General features: G+C 43.8%; 1 protein-coding gene across 1 annotated transcript in view; it reads right to left on the reverse strand.

The window, feature by feature from the left end:
- Positions 1-18,362, reverse strand: part of tnrc6c2 (trinucleotide repeat containing adaptor 6C2) — a 54,008-nt gene extending 35,646 nt beyond the window's left edge. Inside the window, exons 1-3 of the mRNA XM_070855918.1 lie at positions 17,903-18,362; positions 6,579-6,679; positions 6,154-6,175 (exon numbers count right to left, since the gene is read on the reverse strand). Of these exons, the coding sequence (XP_070712019.1) occupies positions 6,154-6,175; positions 6,579-6,641 (85 nt within the window). The 5' untranslated portion in view covers positions 6,642-6,679; positions 17,903-18,362. The remainder of the gene's footprint in view (positions 1-6,153; positions 6,176-6,578; positions 6,680-17,902) is intronic.
- Between the last annotated feature and the right edge of the window lie 1,942 nt (positions 18,363-20,304).

Here is a 20,304-nt window from a genome sequence, read left to right on the forward strand (position 1 = left end):
AAGCTAAAGGAAAGAAGCCTATCTTGTGGAGCGAGGTCAGTTTTGTCCAAGAAACAGGACCAAAACATGGAGGCAGAGGTACGAGCACATGAGTTTGCTAAAACCAATGAGAGTTTGGACTGAGTTCATGACCTTTTTCTGTATCACAAATCTCATTTCCTTCCGCAAATTCTCTGTGGAAGCAGATTTGGGCTCCTTACCCACTTAAACGGTAATGTGACTGCTTTCCATGGAAGTAGTTATGCATGAAACTATTCAATGCTTCTGATGTGCAATCCACAAAATCGGTGACTCTGTTCTCAAGTCATTGCGCTCCATGCGACTCAAAATTTGAAGTAAATTAATATTTTTATGGAAGACAATGACATTTCATATTTACGCAATGTGTTACTGCGAAACATTACTGGTAAAAAACTAAAATAAAAGGGCATCTGAAGCATATAGCAAGTGCAATAAATATCTAAAGTGACTGGTGTTGGAACTACAGGAGCACATAGAAATGAGACTTTTTGATATTGTAACCAAGAGGAGCTTTTGGTCACAGAAGGCAAATGTATGTGTGTGCATTTATGCACACAAGGGAGGGTCAAGTGGGTGTGTCTATGAGATCCCATCTGTCAGTATTAGTAGGAGAAAAAAAAAAAAAAAAACAGAAACACCCTCACCCACACATAAAATAAAGGCAAAATTTCTCACCCCTCACCCTTCCTATAAGGGGCCGTTGCTATAGAGACTGACAGTTGCCTAACGCACCTCCGCTTGCCTCTTTTGACCCCCTGTGCCTCCTGTGACCTCTTCCCATGCCCCGCCTCTTCCACCGTCTCTCTGTAATTAGTGCCCCCACCCCCCCTCCATGCCAAGCTCTTTTTTCTCATTCTGAAGTCTCTTATCTCAGCTGTGCCCCTCTTGCCTGTTAAGGTGATGACAGAGTTGCCCCAAGATCCCCCTTTTTGCTTTTTAGCTCTAATAGTAACTAACTCGCTCTCGGGGTAAAGAGCTTCAACAGGATCATACTACACCTCAATCCAAGGTCTGGGGAGCCTGAGGGCAACAACTGCCTGAGGATACGCGTCTTTCGAATTTGATCGATATATAGCATGATGCAAGGTATCTTAAACTTAATGATGACACCCAAATGAGAAATGTGGACTCCCACTGTCATAGCCTCAGGGTCATTAAAGCACAGGGGATGCAGTAGGCAACTAGAGTACCATTCATTTGCGGTCTTTTCATACGTAGGTCTTACATAATATGGCTAATATTCCAAGACATTATGGCCTTGCACGATATACATTTATTGGAAACAATCTCATAAGTCTAATTCAACTGGAAGACTAATATGGTGTCTGGACATTTTTCTTAATCTTCTGTGGTCTAACTGCTGTTTGACAATGGCCTGAGGGAAGACCAAGAGGAACCCCTTATGCAGGCATACAGGCAACTTTTGAACCTTACAGGCGTGTATGTGCGCTCAGACCTCGGCCACAAAGCGCAGGCTGAACTGTCATTCATAGCAGTTGAGCTACATCCTATTAATCTGCCTGACATTTGACATGAAGCCGCTCGCTGTTGGGGGAGGAGGTGATGATGGGGGAGGGGCAAGAGGCACCGAATGGGCTCTCTTGTCAGCAGCTTGTGAGTGATCATAAAACATGAATACACAGAGAGGAAAGCATTGTTTCAGTTTGTGCGCCCCTCGTTTCCTTTCTCTCTGCCCCCTGTCTCTCCCTCCATCGCTCACCCTCCTCTAGCACTTGACATGCATGCGGGGTGAGCACACAGGGGGTAGAGGAAAAACAATTATGCTTGGCAGTCATAAATCCACAGGACGTAATTCACAAGCTATTCACTGTTAATTCATTGAGTGTTTATAAATGTGGTTAACAGAAGAGAAAAGCAGCCCGAATGCTAAAGTAAATTAGCCTCTAATTAGATTGCGATTCATGAAATTCCCTTTCAAAAGTGTTGACGCAATTAATAGCATGTGAAATTGCAAATTAATCCAATACAGAATTATACGACACACTTGTGTTTATGTGCGTCTCTCGACACTTGGAAAAATATAATGCTGTTATCACCGTGGTGACACCGTGTAAATATGTTTCTCCTCAGATGTGGTCGCTGGTGCTAGGCATATCGAGGGTGAAATGAAACAGGCGGACGAAACAGCGTGGGTTAGAGGGAAAGCGAGGGACGCGGCAGTGACAGGCATTACATCTGTTCTCTAACCTTTCAGCAGTGAAAAGTGCATCAGCTGCAAAAATGGAGATTGCAGATCTTCTGATTATCGGGGTGTGGGAATGCAGCAGACGCACTGTGGTATTATTGTGGCTTTCTGTGCCTGCGTGTAGCCACCTGTTTCATGAATCACATTTGTGCAACTTCCTGCTTGGGCCACGTCTTTTCTCATAACTTCAATAATATTTGTGTGCGTGTCAGTTTGTGTGTATGTGCATGCTAACAGCCACCTTAGTGGCTATTATAATATCGCCTTTGCTGTTTTGCAATTCTACAATGTACGCATTTGCTTCAGTCACTGAGTACAGATTGAAAGGCTCCAAGTCTCTGTAGGGAGGAATGTGCATGCCTTTTAGTACGACTGTGGGCCTTCAGGAACACATATCTGCAGCTTCTACACATATGTGCACTCGTCACACACTCCTCTGTGTGTCTCTGTGTGTGTCTTGGCATGTGCATGTTTTTGTCAAGGTTGGTAGGTATGTGTAGCAGTCAAACTGACTGATTGCGATTGCGGTGGTGGCAGAGATTGTGATGAAGCTGCGTGTGTGCTGGGGGTGAATAATCAGTATCCCTCTGAGGTAATGGGGACTGGGAGGGAGGGTGGGAGTGCCCTGCATCAGAGGTCCAGTCTGTGTGTGTGTGTGTGTGCGTGTGTGTGTGTGGTTGTGGTGGTTGTGGTGGTGGGGGTGGGGGGTGGGGGTGGGGGGTGGGGGGTGGGGGGGGGGGGGGTGCTGCCTCCTGGAACCCTTCGTTCGGTGAAGCTCCATGCCTAATGGGGGGCAGAGAAGTTAATTCCACTGCACCGAAGCTTTATCTCATTTTCATACATATGAACGCGCCAGGGCGAGATCGATTACTGCAAACAAATTGAAATGCCTGGGACCAAGGAGGCCTGCAGAGAGGAAAGCAGAAAAAGACGCTGAGGATGGGGGGGGGGGTGTGCATGTGTATGTGTCTATGAATTTCTGAGAGTGTATAAGGAAGGCAGAATTCACTGATATGGATGGAAAGGCACAAATCACTACCGCATACTGATTTTCTCCTCTCCTGCATATACACACACCTCTATTATTTAGTGTCACGCATTAAAACTCAACTCATTCCAGTTTATGCTACCTTCCTTTTAAGAGATATTGCAGATGGGAGGTTATGAGCAAACTCACAGAGGTCCTCATGGTTTACTGAACAATTAGTCTTCAAACAGGCCCTCTTTCCCCCTACTTTCTCCATCTTTCTGTCTGTGCGAGCACTCGCCGCATACACACAATCAGTTTCACATTCTATGCCCCTTTCTTTATCTCTCATTAAACATACCATAAAATAAATGTCCATGTCATTAGTCCTCTTCCATATTAGCACCATCATTGACTCCCGACGGTCATTTTTGGCACTCGTCTAAAGTGCTCACTGCTTCATTACTTTCCTTCCTCCCCTTTCTTCCTTCATTTTTGCTTTTATCTGGCCCGAGAACGCCCTGCTACACTTCTTCTTTCTTTCTCAGCTCTGCCCCTGTCCATGGGCCTCTCTCACAGGCCGTGTTTTCAATATTTCCTCTCTGACTCTCAGTATTTCCTTTGCTGATATTGCCAGTAACACTTGATGCAGTTCACACACACACACAGCATACACTACTGTCAGAAAATATTGACTTTCCATGTGAATATTAGCTTTATATATACTGCCTATATTTTAGGACAAGGAGCAAGACAACCAATTAAGTTTTCTATAGCCAAACTATTATTGAATTCAGACTCCTACACCAAAATAACAGCCCCCTGAAGCAGGTTATACAGCACTAAAATTGGAAAACTATGTTTATAAATGGCTTCAACCCCACACTGTTCATCTGCTGTCGATAGAAAATGCCTCAATATAAGCTGAAGGTCGGCACTTTAAACTCCTAGCTGTTCCATTTCAAATTCAAAGCCAAAACAAGGAAAAATCAGTATTGTAAATACAAAAGTATATTTGTACAACCACACAGTAACGTACATACATGATACTGCATGCAGAGACCCCAACTTAGAGCGTGTGACATTTATTGATGCCCACATAATCTATTGGGCCAGGTGGTTTGCCACCTCCTTGACAACCACAAACCTCTCCTAGCTCCTGGTCTAGTCCATCATGCTGAATTCTACATGTAACAAAAAACTCACCAGTCATTTCTCAGTCAACAGTCTAGGTAGAGAAACTAAGAGCACCACTGACTCATGCCTCATCACCATCACTTGGATACCTTTGAGCAACACATTTAAAACCCAAATACTCAAGTAAAGCTGTTCAGCTGCCAACAGATAAGACGGTGGTTGTATACGGCAGCCTCCATGTGTGAATGCAAACTGTGCAAGTGTGAAGAAGGGTGTTCCTGGAAAAGAGCATTCATGCTCAGCAAATCTACCCTGTGCAAATGAAAGTTTGCAAAAAGATGCAGCACACTGTAAAATCCGCCTATTCTCTTATTGTGCTCTCTGTTCCTCTCTCAATACTATTTGTAACAAGGACCTTTAGCCAGAGTACCACACACCCAGAAGCAGCTAGCTGGGTAGACGCTTTGAAACTTGGTGAATAGGCCAAGCTCACAGTCAGGGCAGTGAGAAACAGAGAGGGTAATTAAGTAGGCTGGTCATAGTTCAAGGCAAGCTGTGATGACCTTTGTTAAAGCCCAACAGTTACACTCACATGGCCACGCTGCTGCTTAAACTGGGGGAGGATAGGCACGGGCGCTACCCAGCACACCAGGAGGATTTCAGAGTAGCCACCTTGCTCTGTGCCGTCTTCACCCAAACCTGATCGTGCAATAACAAAACCTATTGCAGGCATTCTGCATTGATTGCATCATCTCCAACTGTAAAAGCAGGAAATCACACCATCACAGTGATGCTAGGCGAAAAGACAACAAAGCAGGATGCTATGCTTGATAATTAGTGCTGGAAAAATGCATGAAAATACGGGTCTAAAAGCAGACAAGGCCAAAGATGAAGGAAATAAAGACAGCTGTATTACTATATCCATGAGAGCACATTACTTGCTGTTGAAAGGGTAACCCCTTGAATCCTTTCACACGATGCCAATGTTAAACATAACTATGAATACTACATATATTCATAGACCATCCATCCATCCATTGTCTATATCGCTTATCCTTAAGGGTTGCGGGAGGGCTGGACCCAATCCCAGCAGACATTGCATGAGAGCTGGGGTACACCCTGGACTAGTCGCCTGTCAATCGCAGTATTCATAACCCAAAAGTGTACAAATCAAACGATTATTCAAATGGTTATACATCACTTGACTGAACAATACACAAATCAAATACATTTAAAGCACACGCCTGTCAGTAGGACAACTGAGGGCAGCACAAAATGGAAAATCTATGCTGCCACCTTAAGAGAACACCAAGGGCACGTGAGGACACTGTTCTTTCAGTCCTGCTCTCTCTGCATCTCAGCTGAACTCCATGCCCTTCTTTTATTCCTCTCCTCCTCTCTTCCTCCTCTATCCCCATCCCCCTTCCCATACCACACTCAGTGCGCTGTCGAGATGCCCTCACGCTTCACTGCCTGGTGCTGCGGGCATACTGGGCGTCACTTTGCATCACTCTGCATTAGACTCTTCTGTGTTTGCTCTGTGTGTGTGTGTGTGTGTGTGTGTGTGTGTGTGTGTGTGTGTGTGTGTGTGTGTGTGTGTGAGAAAGAGAGTCAAACGGCAGAATTGTGCATGCATGTGCAAACTGTGTGTGTCCATCTGTGTGCATGAATGCTAAATTCTATGAGTGTATAATGCATGTATAATGTGTGTGTGAGTGTTTATGTGTCAGTGTGTGCTAATCAGAGCTCATTAATGCATAATGGTTTAATGCAGTTTCAGAAAATGATGAGAAGGTGCAGTTTACTTTATCATGACACTCACCTTTGGGTTTCTGATCAGCAGCCTGCAGGGAAAGATGGAGAAATACATTTAACAAAGTGAAAGTGATGTTTAACAAGCATCTAAAACTGTAAATAAATCAAAAGTATTGCAACAAAACCTTGACCTTTATTCAACAAGGGTCAGTGTGTAAAAAAAGTGATCCAATCTTTTCAAACAATTAATTTTCCATTGAATGGCAGCAGGCATTGATCAAAAGTTAGTTGTTGTTGGTTATTGATTTTATCAAAGCCAATGATTGTAAAAGATTGAAGGTTTAAAAAAAAAAAAAAAAAAGCATAAACTGTATATAACCATCATACATAAAGTGCCAACATATGTGGCTGCCGGTGCACTGAAAGGAGGTATGCACAGCTTTCTTAATAGAGGTGTTATGTTGTGAAAGTGTGCATAATTTTCACCTTCACCTTTTTCTGAGCAACGTCCGTCTTGGTCTTTTCTTCTTGCTTTTTCTTTTTCTTTTCTTCCATCAAATGGTTCTCTTTCTTCTGTTGTTAGCTTCTCTCAGCTGTCCAACAAAAAAGGGAAAGAGTAATGAGTGAAACATGAAGGAGAATTGCAAGGATTCCACTCAACTGGTTAGTGTCCTTCATTTTTTCATTATTACAATTATGCAGGCCAGCGTGCATAACACACTGTGCAGTAAGCATGTACGGCATTCAGGCACCAACAAAATCTTGAAATTTAGCGCAGAAATGCGCAATTATGCTCAAAAACACACACACTGTGCATATAAACTTTAACACCATCCCTTTTGATGTGTGTAAGTCTGAACCAAAGTGCACTCAGTGCCTGGAAAAAATCTTTTCCATTCACAATCATCACTTTGTGCGAAAATCATGTCAAACATTTCTCAAGAAGGGGGTACACAAGAGGAAAAAGGAAAATGACAATAAAAAAAGGCGCATATAGGAGTTAGAGAGAGAGCGATAAAGACAGAGAGAGTAAACAGTAAGAGTGAAGGCCAATGTAAAAGGGCTGGTTTGAAGGCAGTAAAAAAAGGCAAGAAAATAAAAAGGCAAGGGATTAAAAGAAATAAAAGGAAGACAATGTAAAGGCCAACAGACTTACAGAACAAGACACAAGGCCTTTTCACAAAGATCTGTTTCCAGTGGGCGTGAGTCAAACTAGCTAGATAGCTAGCCCAAGGGCCAGGGAAACCAAGTTCTTAATGTCAGCCTGTATTTATTTTGGCTCAGCTTTAGTGACAGCTCCTGGAAACTATTAGAGGCATGAGCTGGGCCATAGGGCCTGAATGAGTGTGTGTGTTTGTGTGTGTGTGTGTGTTTTGGTCATCACTAAGTGCAATGGATACTAATCTATAAAGCAGCACTATGTCATATCAAATCAATGATACAACTCTCTAAAATGTGCAAATACAATCAATCATCTCCATGGAAGTCTGAAATAATGGCCAATGCCTACTTGCTGGCCTTATTCCTGAAAAGAGCACGTACACACACACACACACACACACACACACACACGCACGCACGCACGCGCTTGCTTGCTTGCCTTGTACAATAAGCCATTGTGCTTCATTCGCATGAACTGGAAAGCCGTGTGTTTCTTTTTAAGGCTGTGCGACTGTTCACGCGATATGATGAATTTGCTGTACACTTGACAACACGACAAATTCTGGACAAATTCTTTGGTAACATGAACTGTGTTCTAGCTTTGAATGTGTGTGTGATACTCCTGACGATGTGATTTGTCCCCGACAGTCCCTTCTCATCAATTGTTAATTGATCATCTAGCCTAATAATGTTGGGCTGTGTGTAGAGTAATGGCTCAATGATGATATCTGATCTAAAAATTAATAACGGAGAGTCATTTATCAGGCAAAAATGTCAAAGACATGGTGGTTTGAAAAATGCAAGAATGTTCAGCTTATTCTGTTTTATGCTATCATCAATTTATCATCTTTTTGGAGGAATTTATCTTAGACAAAACAGGCACATCGCTTTGGGCTCTGAGAAACACTTCAATATGTTTGGCTATTTAAAGAACAAACTTTTATTCCATTAAGTGAAAAAAAGAACTGACAAATGAAAAGAATGGCTTGAAGACCTAATGTTGATTGTGTACCGTTTCTGACAAGTAAATTAAACACAAAATATAAAATGTGCCTGCACAGGGATATGAATCAAAATCTGAATGTATGAATGAATCATAATGCTCATAACAGAGGATTAATGAAAGGCCTGCCTCCCACTATGCTGCCCACTGGTAGGGGGAGGGAGCTGTCAATCAAAAAGACCAGAGAGGCCTCTGATGGTGTGGAAATATCTCTGTGGCAGTAAGGGAGAGAAATGAAGAAAGAGAGACAGTAGACAAGGGTGAGACAGACATACAGATGGGCAGAGAGAGTGATGGAGGAAGAGAGACATTGAACACTGTTGTCAACAGTGAGTTTAGAGCGAACCCCTGGGGAAAAGAAGCTACGACAGCAGGGTAAAATGAAAGAAGGGAGAGATCCCTGCATTACTTCTTTTCTCCTCCGTCTGGATTTCCTCTTCCTCATTCCCTGTTCCTCCTTTCATTGCTTTCCCTCTCTCTCGTACACACACACACACACACACACCGAGGAGTCTGCGTGTGTGTCATTGTGCTATCTCAGCAGCTAAGGGAAGGCAGCCTTCAGGTAATAAATAGGAGCTCAAATTATGTGTGGGTGTGTGCTTGTGTGCATTCAGATAATTTTGTGTGGTATGTGTAGTATGTGCACTGTATGTGCAGTAGTTTATTTGTCAGTCACTCTCTTCTAGTATTTAAGCCCATCGAGCTGACCTCCCTAGCCATATAGCATCATGGTAACAACCAGCTTTCGACTGTCATAACCCCCTACACTTCAGTTTCTTTACTTCTGAGCAAGCCACACAAAAACACTAATACCAAGAACTAGAAAACAGAGGATGAAGGCTTCAGGCTGGGACACAGTGACAGTATGCAAGCAGAGAAAAGGGTGGAGGATATGCAGGGGAAGAAAGTGCTCTTCTGCAATTAACTCTGTGTGCTAGATTTTTCTTTCACCACTGAGTTACAAGTGACAGAGCCACTCCACTGTAGCCGACAGTGTCATCCTGGTAGTTTGTCCCTCTAACAACCAGATGATAGTGGATCTACCATATCTTGTTACTACTGCTGTTGTCACAGAGGATGGCAAGAAACTAGAATTGAGGAAACAACACAGCCACAACAACAAAACAATATTCATATATTATCTATATAATTTCATGTGTTAATACTCTACGGACAGGTTATATTTTTTTAATGTACAGTACGCTGAAGGCAGAAAGACGTAGAAAACAGTTATGTGAAATGTGAGACAGCCAACAGTTGTCTTTTGAGCTGACATAGTCAATGCCAAAGTTAGCCTCCCTCCTGACCTCCCTTACTACATATATACTTACCTGTCTCTCACTGTCTCTGTCCCTCTCCCTCGGTACTGCTGACACCAGCACCTCCTCAGCACTAACCCTGGAGTGTCTCTGTGCTGTCTGCCAGCATCAGGTTTACCCTCGCTTGCAGTATGACACTGCAATTAAGCAAAATATGTCCTGTTTTGAGGTTACTGACCTACATGGCCACAGCGTGTCATTTAGTCTTCCCTTACATTAGAGGGACTTAGATCACTTAAGCCACGTAGCTGAACCAATAATTTTTTCAGTCTTACCCACAGAAACACAACATGATGAAAAATCAAAAAATCAAGGGCACTATTTATATTAATGCAAAGTTAGCTCTGTGGTGCATGTAGCCTCACTAAGCACAGAGACTAAATCCAAGCAAACGGTTAGCCTGGATGAAAAAATAAGTTAAAAAAGGACACACTTCCCAGCTCAGGCTAAACGGTCTTATTTACATCATGTTAGCTGGGGAGTTGCTCACAAATATGTTCAAGAGTCAGCTGCTCATTGTCAAAGTTACAAAAATATGCAAAGCTGGCAGATGGTTTTAGTGTTTTGGTCAAAAATTGGTTTTAATCTGCAAGCTAACAGCTTGGTAAACAACAATGTCTGTTTTTCTATTTTTACATCCACACACATGACACAAATAGCTTTGAGTTATTGGAATAAACTTCTGCCAGGTTCAGAAAGGTTATTTATATATATGACTTTTTTTTTTTTTTTTTTAAATAAAGTGTGTTAATATTCTCATCCAACTGTCAGTGACACAACATTTATGCAAGTCTCTGCTGGATCTGATGCTGGAGCACATAGACAAGCCAGCCATATGAGGGACAGACTTTTCCCTCCTTCCTCTGTCTTAAACCAGGACCTATTCAGTGGGTCTACATTGACTTAGTGGCTTTTCTAAGGAATACAGAGTTGAGTAGGAAAACACCCCAAATCTCAGCAAAATGGGGTAGCTGGAAAATTGTGAAGAAATTGCATAGTGAGGCAGCATCCTCTCTTCCTGTGCTGCACAAAACAGTTCCACAGCCTGGGACTATAGGACTTAGCTATAGAGAAGAAGGCATGACAACAGGAACACACTGTACAGGAATGAAGGGGCTAGAGACTCACAACACACACACACACACACACACACACACAAACACACACACACACACGCAAACCCAGTCACACAAAAACACACTGATACATGCAGGGAAGCTTGATGTACACAGGCGGGAGGCAGTCTGTCTGATGCCTGTCTTTTTCCGCCAGGGATGCAGAGGAGAGAGAGGTGGGAGGAGGAGAAATAGAGATGAGGATGGGGAGGATGAGAGGAAGGGAAAAAACAGGCGGAGGATGAAAGCCGACGCAGAGCAACACCAATTAAGAACGACAGCCGCCGGAGAACCAGACAGGGCATAGAGAGAAAGAAGAGAGACTATGGTGGAAGAGGGAAAAGACAGACAGAATCCTCAATGGTGAAATGGAGGAGTCGCAAAAAAAACTGAACTGAGCACTATTGAGGCTGGCAGACAAGGAGAGACGGGAGGGTGCGGGGGGGGCACACTGAAATGTCCACGCACCTTGATTGCTAGTATCTACAGATTCAGAGAGAAAAAACAAGGGGTGAGGGAGGAAAACCACGCAAGGGCGATAGAAAATGAGAATAAGAGGTAGGGGACTAAAAAGAGCTGCGCCCATGTAAAGACTGAAGCAGACAAAAGACGACAGAGAAAAACTTGAAAAGGGAACGAGCTGCTAGAAAAACATGCAGCTTCACGTGTTCTGAACGGCTGTCGGATCAACCGCAGACACAACACCAATCACAAAGGAGGCGGAGAGGAGGGGGGAGGAGGAAGAAAAAGAGGAGAGACTTTCCTCTCTCAGCAAAAAAGTAATATGGTCAGGTTGTGGCCACAGAATGTGGTAAATTCAAACCTCCACCAACATAACCATTGAGCCAGCCACCCATTCCTGTGGCATTGGCAGAGCCACAGGGCTCTCCTGAGCCTTATTACGTGGAACATTATCATGGACAGCCAATACCTGGGGAATAATCCCATAAAACCTCCTACTGTTGCTACAGACCTCAACCACTCTCCATAAATGTGTGTGGGTGTGCATGTGTTTACTCGACCTGAATGGCTTGGGGAAAACGGCCCTTTAAATTCCACAGCTGATAAGCAGTAATAACAAAGTTGTTGTTGGTGGGTGTTTCCGTCCCTCAGACACACTAACAGTCTCTCTGGCCGCGTGGTTTGAAAGCATTCTGTACATACCAGCTTTGCTTCCAGCAGGTGGAGAGAATGGCTTGTGAAAATACACACCACACTTTATTGCTACTTGGCTGGACTTGCTCAATGAACTGTGGCGGAAATATTCGTGGTTGTTGGAATCTGTAGACAAGGGACTGACTGAGGGTGAGTGGGTGGGTAGAAAGTGGCGATGAGGGTCCCCGAAGGGATGGAGAAAGAAAGTCAAAGAATCAGATAGTGGGAGAGTCAAACCTGTGCTATAAATAACAGCTTTGAGGTTTGCCTCCAGAAAATTAGCTCTCTGTGTCTTGGCTGCTTCCTCTGCCAAGTCGATATGAAACTTTAACACGATGGCAGCTCATTAAATAGGAAAACAGCACAATGCACAAGACCAAGCAGGCCTGCTCTCTGCCAGCACCACAGCTAAAGCTTATTGAATTCAAGAAGAAGCTGTCAAGCCGAGTGTGTTTGTGTATGCGTTTGTCTTTGCTTCAGACTGCTTTGTGTTTATGAGAATATGTGGTTGTGCAGTTTCTGCATATGTCTGCATATTTTGCGTATTTGTTTTAATCTGTGTGCCTGCCTGGCAGCTTAGCGGCTGTGAGGTGACTCCCTGTCTAAAGGTCTGGATTGTTATGAAGTGCTATTAGCATTAATACAATAGCTGGCCTCTCCTGATTAAACTTAAGCAGGAGTGCCTCAAACATTTTACTAAAGGCCAAAACTGAGCACCTCTAAACGCAGACTGGCATTCATTAATAACATAGGTTGTGAATGCTTTCCAGCATTCACACCAATTAAGCTTTACACCGCGGCCACAGAAGGCATTTGTTTCTGATTGGCTGGCTGTCAGCGATTCAATCTGTATTTTGGGACTCCTCAAACAGTGCTGGCCACCATTCAGCCTACAATATATTAGGCTAAAACTAACCATAGCAACAATACTCACACTTTGGGCTGTGTCACTGCTTAGGATTACGAACAATTAAATTAGCTGATGGTTAAAAAGATACACGTGACATTCCACATCCACTGTTTGCTGCCTCAAACTGCAATATTACCTAAACTGTACCTTTACTTTGGATACATGTTAATTGTCTTACAACAAGCCTCCTTTGTCAAAATCTTGTTTCACGAATAAAACATTACTGGCTGTTTTACAAGTAAAGCATTATGCCAGCCATAAGAAAAATATCGATACTCGATATTGACTTATTAAGATTATACTTAATATTAACTATTAGTATTATGATTATCAAAGCAATGTAGTTCAGGTGTGTGTGTGTGTCAAACAAGATGTCAGTCAACAATTCCCGGGCTGTCAACATAGTAAGCAATAACATAGACCCTGAAAGAGAGACAGGAGATAAGTGCTATGTTGTAGCTGTGGGGACAAAGCCTGCTCTGATATAAGGAGGACAGAAAGAAAGACAAGAGGAGAGAAGCAGGTGTCAATGGCAGCCTGTCTGTGCAGCTGCATGGATGACGATGAAGATGTAGAAATACCAACTGTAAGAGTGAAAGGAGAGCAGAAAGTGGCGTGGACAAGTTTCCAGATAAAGCAGCAATAATCAAGGTTTGCTTTATTGAACTACTGAGAATGAGCAATTTCAGTGTCAAAACATTGGGGAAAAAAGGTACAATATGATGTATTGACCAAGTGCTTACCAGCCCCAGTTCTTAGGAATCCTCAGATACTTAGTGCCTTAATTAAACTGAATTAGGCGATGCCAAACTCTGTTGTTAAGACTTAATATGCCTGCAAGAAATTCTGTTTTTCAACTTAACTGGGTCACAACTTAAACACCACGAGAAATGTTTTGTTGATGATTTCCAGCAGTTCTGCTTAATCAGACCAAGTTCTTAAAAATGTGCTTTAACAAGCAAAACACACAAAGTAAAAGTAAACACTTGAAATTCATTGACTGTGCTCAAGTGATAGTAATGTGATAAAACAGCCCACACAGCAAACAAATGACCAGAGCTTACTGGCCTAAGCCATGGCCCCAGTATAGGGGCAGGCTGTGCATGCTTTACATAGCCTTAACTGAGGGCTTTGGAAGTGCTGTAGGGCCTAAGTCCTTTTACATAATGAGTAAGGCTGTGTAATGTTGGTTTGGAACAGGAAAAAGGGGAGCGTTGTAGGTCCAATGTCCTGCATAGTCTCTGTCAGCTTCCATGTGATGCGCCTCTCCTTCTCTCACGTCTCTCCAATTAGGCGACATGGAGCGGAGGGAGGGAAGGAGGTCCCCACCAAACCTCGGCACATTGAACATTCCCCTGGACCCCTGCCAAGACTCACAGGCAGCAGCTCGCCAGTTTCAGCTTCGCCTCCCCCATCCCCCCTGCTTCCATCCCTGCCTGGCTTACCCCTTGTGGGCCCCCTAAGCCCCTGCCCCCTCCATTGGCACACAAGTTGGACAAGGAGGTGGGGGTTACACAGAGCCCTCAAACTCAGCCCAACACCCATAGGACTCTCTGGTTACAACTCTCCTGTACCTCTTTCATGCAAATACCTCGTGTATGACATAATACTGAACAGGGGCTCAACCTGTGTTTGTCTTTTTGTACAAGACTATTGGTCACAAATATCCAGTGGCTGCCTGTCACACATGATTGAAACTATACTTCAAACCCTCCTTGTAAAACTGTATCTTTTATTACTGTATAAAAAAAGTTACACTCACTTCAATCAGGATGCGTCAAATTCAGGGCTGGGAGCATCAGAAGATTATGACTATCATCACATGAGATCACGTCTCATACCTATGATGAACCCTGATTGAGACCATACAGACCCAGATTATATAAACCCGTGAATGTCAAAGTCTGAGCAGTTGGAAGTGTTCATGACTGATTGATGCTGTTTGCTTTCAGGGTGTCCAAACTAAGAATACTGCAACCATTTCTGGGCTTCCTAGCTACCTATCGTTCCTACTGTCAACACAGCAATCAACACACACTCCACCTCTCTGGCTGTCACACACACACAAACACTCTTCATTCAGTACAATGGCCACACCACACAACTCCCTGACAAGTCTTTATACTGTCCTGCTCAACTTCAAAATAGCATCCAGAGAGCAGAGGAAGAGAGAAATGGCGTTTGGCAGACTATCATTGAATCCAGCTGATTCTACTGTCAGCGCCTTCCTACTGGAGCAGCACCCTGCTGCAGTGTTAAGCGTGTTATCTATTAGGACTGTGCCAGTTGTTTGAAAAGCCTCATAATCACAGGCTCAGTAACTACCATGGTGAGGCCTGGGCTAAGGTCAATGCCGGGGGAAAGGGATAGACAACACAAGCCACTTTTCCAAAGCACAACTAAGTGGGATTTACTGGGGCAAACACAAAATGTCCGACGAGGGATAGAAATAACTTTTTGTTTATTTGAAATCTCCTGGGCAAATAGACTAAATGCTGTAAAGAGAGAACCTAAACTGTGTATTGGGGACACACTGACATGGGATAAGCAGGACCACTGCTGTTACAGTTGGCTGTGTAGTGGAAACCAGGCTAATGATAGCAACCTGAGGACTAGCGCTCATGTGCTGTCTGTAAAGGGTCAGACAAGGGGAAGCAAGCGTTGGGTTTCCTTTTAAACAAATGACCCTTCAGTGATAAGGGGCTGCAGATGGAGTTACTGCCAGGATTTGTCCTCATGGCTTTGTTATAAAGCAACTCTCATCAAAATAATGTCTAGATGCCAAGAGGCTACAGCCCGCTTGGATCCAGAGCCAACATGGGTTATGGGTTTTCTGCTAGTGTGCTGCCAAAATGGCAAAAGTAATAACATAATTCATTGAGCCTGGGCCCCAGTGAGAGACTGGATCTCTAACTTGGGGTCTTTTTGCACAGGGAAAGAACTAATTATACACCTCAAGATTGAGAAAATTGAGAGTCGTGCAATTTCTGTGCCTAGATTTGCAGAAGCTGGCATCGACTGTTAGACTATCTACGTTCTCCACAGTCGATCAGTGCTCCCTGTGGATAATTTATGCATTCCCTTAGAACTAAAAATAACAACGCCAAGCCTTTTATACTACTCCACAGACTACACATTTTAAGGGGGTTCAAAAAGAAGAGCATGGCCGACATTCTCATTACAGCATAACACGTCTTGCCTCTGGGGTACCCCCGGCGCTTGTGACCCAACGCCCATACACACCCCCAACTTGCCCCAGTGCCCTCCAGATGAGCCACCTGCTGTGGCTGTAGTGGTAGCCTATAATGCTAAAGCAGCTGTGTCTGGGAAGGGTAAGCCTAACTGTAAGGTATTTAAGGAAACTAGCAGACTCCCCTCCTCCTCTTTTCTCCCTATTCACTAGTTTTACATACACACCAGAGGGCCCCTGCAACATCTTTTCACAGCCACCCCCGTACTGTGTGCTCTTCAGCTCTTTGGAAAGATGGGCGCGCGTATGGGAGGACCCTTGACCCTGGGTGAGAACAGGGCTCTGTGTGTGTGTGTCTATGAGTCAGCTGGGTGTCTGGGGTATGCAGGAGGACAGCTCACAACCTGGTTAACAACTGCAGGCCATTAACCAACTGCCAGAGCTTTGAGCTTGACACAAATGGTCACCGCACTCCCATGGCAAAAACAACTGGCATCCCACGTGTTTATTCACTGGCCGATTCAGACACAAATATACGTTTGCGACAAAACACTTACATTCCAAGACATGGCGCAGACATCCACACAAACAGGCACGAGGGCATACACAGAAGAGTGCATACAACACGCACACGAATACATGCCCGAAAAATCTCCCCATCCGACTGCAAATGTACACACGTATGTGTGCCGCTGCTCCTCGCGCACATTTTTCATTTCATCACCTCACTGGTGTGTGACGATGGAGATAAGACAGTGGTGACAGAGATGTCAGAAGGGGGAAGGAAAAGGGGGTTTGAAATTGAACGGGAAATTATGTACTTCAATTAAGACACGCAGAGGAGATATTAAAAGCTATACTCCAGTGCCTGGGGACAGGATGCAGGGAAGGGGGATGCAATGGAAGGCGACAGTTCAATCAGAAACCCCGGCTTCCTCGACAAGTCGGGGGAGGGTGGAGGAAAGGAGGGGAGAGAGACAGGACGGCTGTGTTTAATAATGTACTTGGAATTAGAGTGGAGGAATGTACAATAGTGTGCAAGATACATGATGTGATGTGATACAGCTACAGAATGAGCCAAAGACTAAAGAGGAGTGACAACAGAACAATCGGGATAAAATGTAAGAATGTGCCTCTGTCACACTGAGAAAACACTGCAGCTGTAATATGCAGGCAGCAAAACAAAACATCTAACAAAAGTATACAGTCGTGCTGTCATAATACTGATCCACTCTGTAAACCTAGAGGTAGCACTGTGTGATCAAAACAAATCCTGGCAGTACCTCATTTCCTTCCAATAACTGCAGAAGCATTGGAAACGGCAAGGCACATCTCTCAGTCTGTTCAAGAACATCACATTACTCGCTCACATGTACAGATTGTGTTCCAGTCCACTCAGCCAATCATGAAAGAGCTATGATATAACACACAGAAGTTCCCAACATTTTCATGTCAAGCCCCGTCGAACAAACATACTAAATTTAGTCATCGCCCTTACAATGAAAATCCAAAAGCAGCACACCTCTGATCAGCCAGTCTAGGGGTTCTCTCATTGATCCAACATCACATGAAACACTTTCCCTGATTTTGCAGAGATGTCCCCCTAAAAACCCTTTGGGTGCTTGCTAGAAAGACTAACTCAAATTCATATAATAACCTGTGTAATTTCTGAGGATATGCACCATGAGACTATTGTGAGGAAATGCCTAAATTATGGCCCCACACGATAATAATCAATGGATGTAGCAAGTGACATTAAGTTGACGTTGTAGTTGCAACTGGGCAAAATCGCAGGTTAATGCTCTAATAAATAATCATGCCTTACAAATACTTTGCTTGTTTATCTGACATTGCAGCTTCTGCCCACTGTCCCCTCACAGATGTTGCTTTCCAAACACTGATCGGCAATGCCATTCATCAATTTTTCACAAACGCAAAGCGCCACTCAGCTGAAACTTACCTTGCATTAACCACGGCTTTGGCAGCTTTCAGTGAAGAGTCGGTGCATGGCAGAAAAAAATACGCAGAAAAGCATTCTCCGATGTCTTTTCTAAAGTTACCCGTAAAAAGAGAAGGAGCAGAGATTCAGTCGCAATTAAAGTCAGACTTGGCAGATAAGCCGACTGCTGCTGCTGAAGCAGCTTGGTGACAAGATACCGAGGTAAACAACGGCTACTCAGCCAGATACACACACACACACACACACACACAGCAAGTACGGTAATGTATGCTTTGAGCAAAAAATAAAAACAAAAATCCGCCAAGAAATCACACTCGCCGAAAAACAGTTTGTTAAAACGCCACTAAATACTGGGAGGGGGCGGGGAGGGGAACGAAGCACCACTAACAACAAAAACAAAAAAGCGAACAGGGGTAAAATGACTTTTAAAAGCAGCTAATTGGTGTAAGCTAACGCTAACGCCGGTTGGCGCTGAACGTCGTCGCCCGTCGAGAGGATTTTAAAAGCGGAGAAATCAGGCAGTTTTCGTTAAAAATCGCCGATGAGTTCTCGCGTATAACAGAGCTAACCGACGGCCGTCAGCCAGCCAGCCGGCCAACTTGTTTTAAAGTGCAAAAGAAATGTTTTTGTTTAGGTCGCCAGCTGGACGGCTAGCGACGGGATGGCTCCCGCGAAAGGAAAGTGAGAACCGACTCCGGGGAAATACATTCTGTGTGGATCCAGACGGCGGAGCGGACAGTCATGGTAGGCGTTCAGTGAGCTCTCGTTGACAGTGGTCTCGCAGCCATTTTGTTCAAACTAACAACACCGCAGTCTCCCTCTCCTCCTCCCACAGCGCTCACAGACCAGGAAGTGGCTCCGGCTACGTCACTCCCGACCAACCAAAACAACCGAGGCTGACTCCGCCCGCCGCCCTCCGGCCCGCCCTCCTCCCGGCTCCCCAGACCTCCCAGCGGCCGCAGAGGATGGACGGGCTCAGCTCATGTTTCCGACGTAGTTGCTGAAGCATGCAGCTAATACTGTGCGCTTAAAAAAGAAACAAATGTGATGCTGTTATAGATTTTGGCAGGATGGTATTGTAAAGACGGCAAAACCAAAGCCGCACATGACATTTAGTTGTAAATGCAGTAGAAGCATCAGGCCAATGCTCGAAGACAACACTAAATGTACAAAATTGTGTATGTGCCATCAAGTATTACATGTTATGTAAGGTTGCTCCTGTGACTGGCAGAGAAAATATTTGGATACTTTACTTAAAGCTGCACTAATCAGTAGCCTACACTATACTAACAATGGATCAGATAATTACATGTAATATAAACTTGTAGTGACAAATTCATATAGAATTATAGCCTGACTCTGTGGTACCTCTCAGCTCTGCAAAACCCTTTAGCCTCTTTTAACTCGTTATTTTTGTTTTTTATGGCCCTCAGTGGGTTCACTCGCACTGCTCTTATCAGCATCATTTTCAGAAACATCAGGTAATGTTGTGTTTACAGCTTGTTGCTCTGCCTCTATTTAGTTATAAATAAATAAATAAATAAATAGGCTGATGCAGCGTTAAGCAGCAATATGTTGATATAAAAAATACGTCTTACTTATTGCTTCCTGACTTACTTATTAGAGTTATCAACATGTAAGCCTTATTTAATGCTATATGTGTTGAAGTAAAGCAAATTTGAATCTATAACTGCATCATACTGTATAAAGTGGTGACATGCTGGTGATATATGTGTAAAATCCTCATCTTCAAAGTAACTAGTAACTACAGCTGGTTAGTAAAATTTACAATACTTTCCAGTGAAATGAGTAGAGTAAAAGTATAAAGTTGCAGAAAGGGAAATACTCAAGAAAAGTGCCTCAAGATTTTACATGAATAAATGTACTCAGTTACTTTTCACCACTAGCTCCTGGTGATACAGTAACATAGTACTTAATAGTAAAGAAATGAGATACCAGATTTCATGTGACCGAAGATCAAAATAGCGCAAACGGGCACAGAAATGGATGGTCGTTAAAGTCTGCAAGCAGCTTGGAACTTGTATCACGGACTTTATTTAGCAGAATCAAATGTCTCTTAAAGGGCCCACCCCGCGTTTCTCTACCCAAGATGACCTTTGTCAAGAATCTCTTGATCACATGATGTCCAGAAGCACGAGGCTATAATTCCATGCCATTCTCAACATGATGGATGAGGTCGCCCTTGTGCCCCCTGAACCGCATCAGCCGTCTCAGAAAGAAAATGTGGCCCCTGTCCATTCTCTGCGCTCCTTTCTCATGGAAATGACCGCTCCATGCAAGAACCAACACACACAGACACACACACACACACACCGTGAGGTGGGAACAGGTCAGGACTGCAGTCCACAAAGGGGAAAGCTGACCAGTGAGAACTCTCTCAG

Source organism: Pempheris klunzingeri, chromosome 3 (assembly GCF_042242105.1).
Source record: "Pempheris klunzingeri isolate RE-2024b chromosome 3, fPemKlu1.hap1, whole genome shotgun sequence".
Taxonomy (NCBI): Eukaryota; Metazoa; Chordata; class Actinopteri; order Acropomatiformes; family Pempheridae; genus Pempheris; species Pempheris klunzingeri.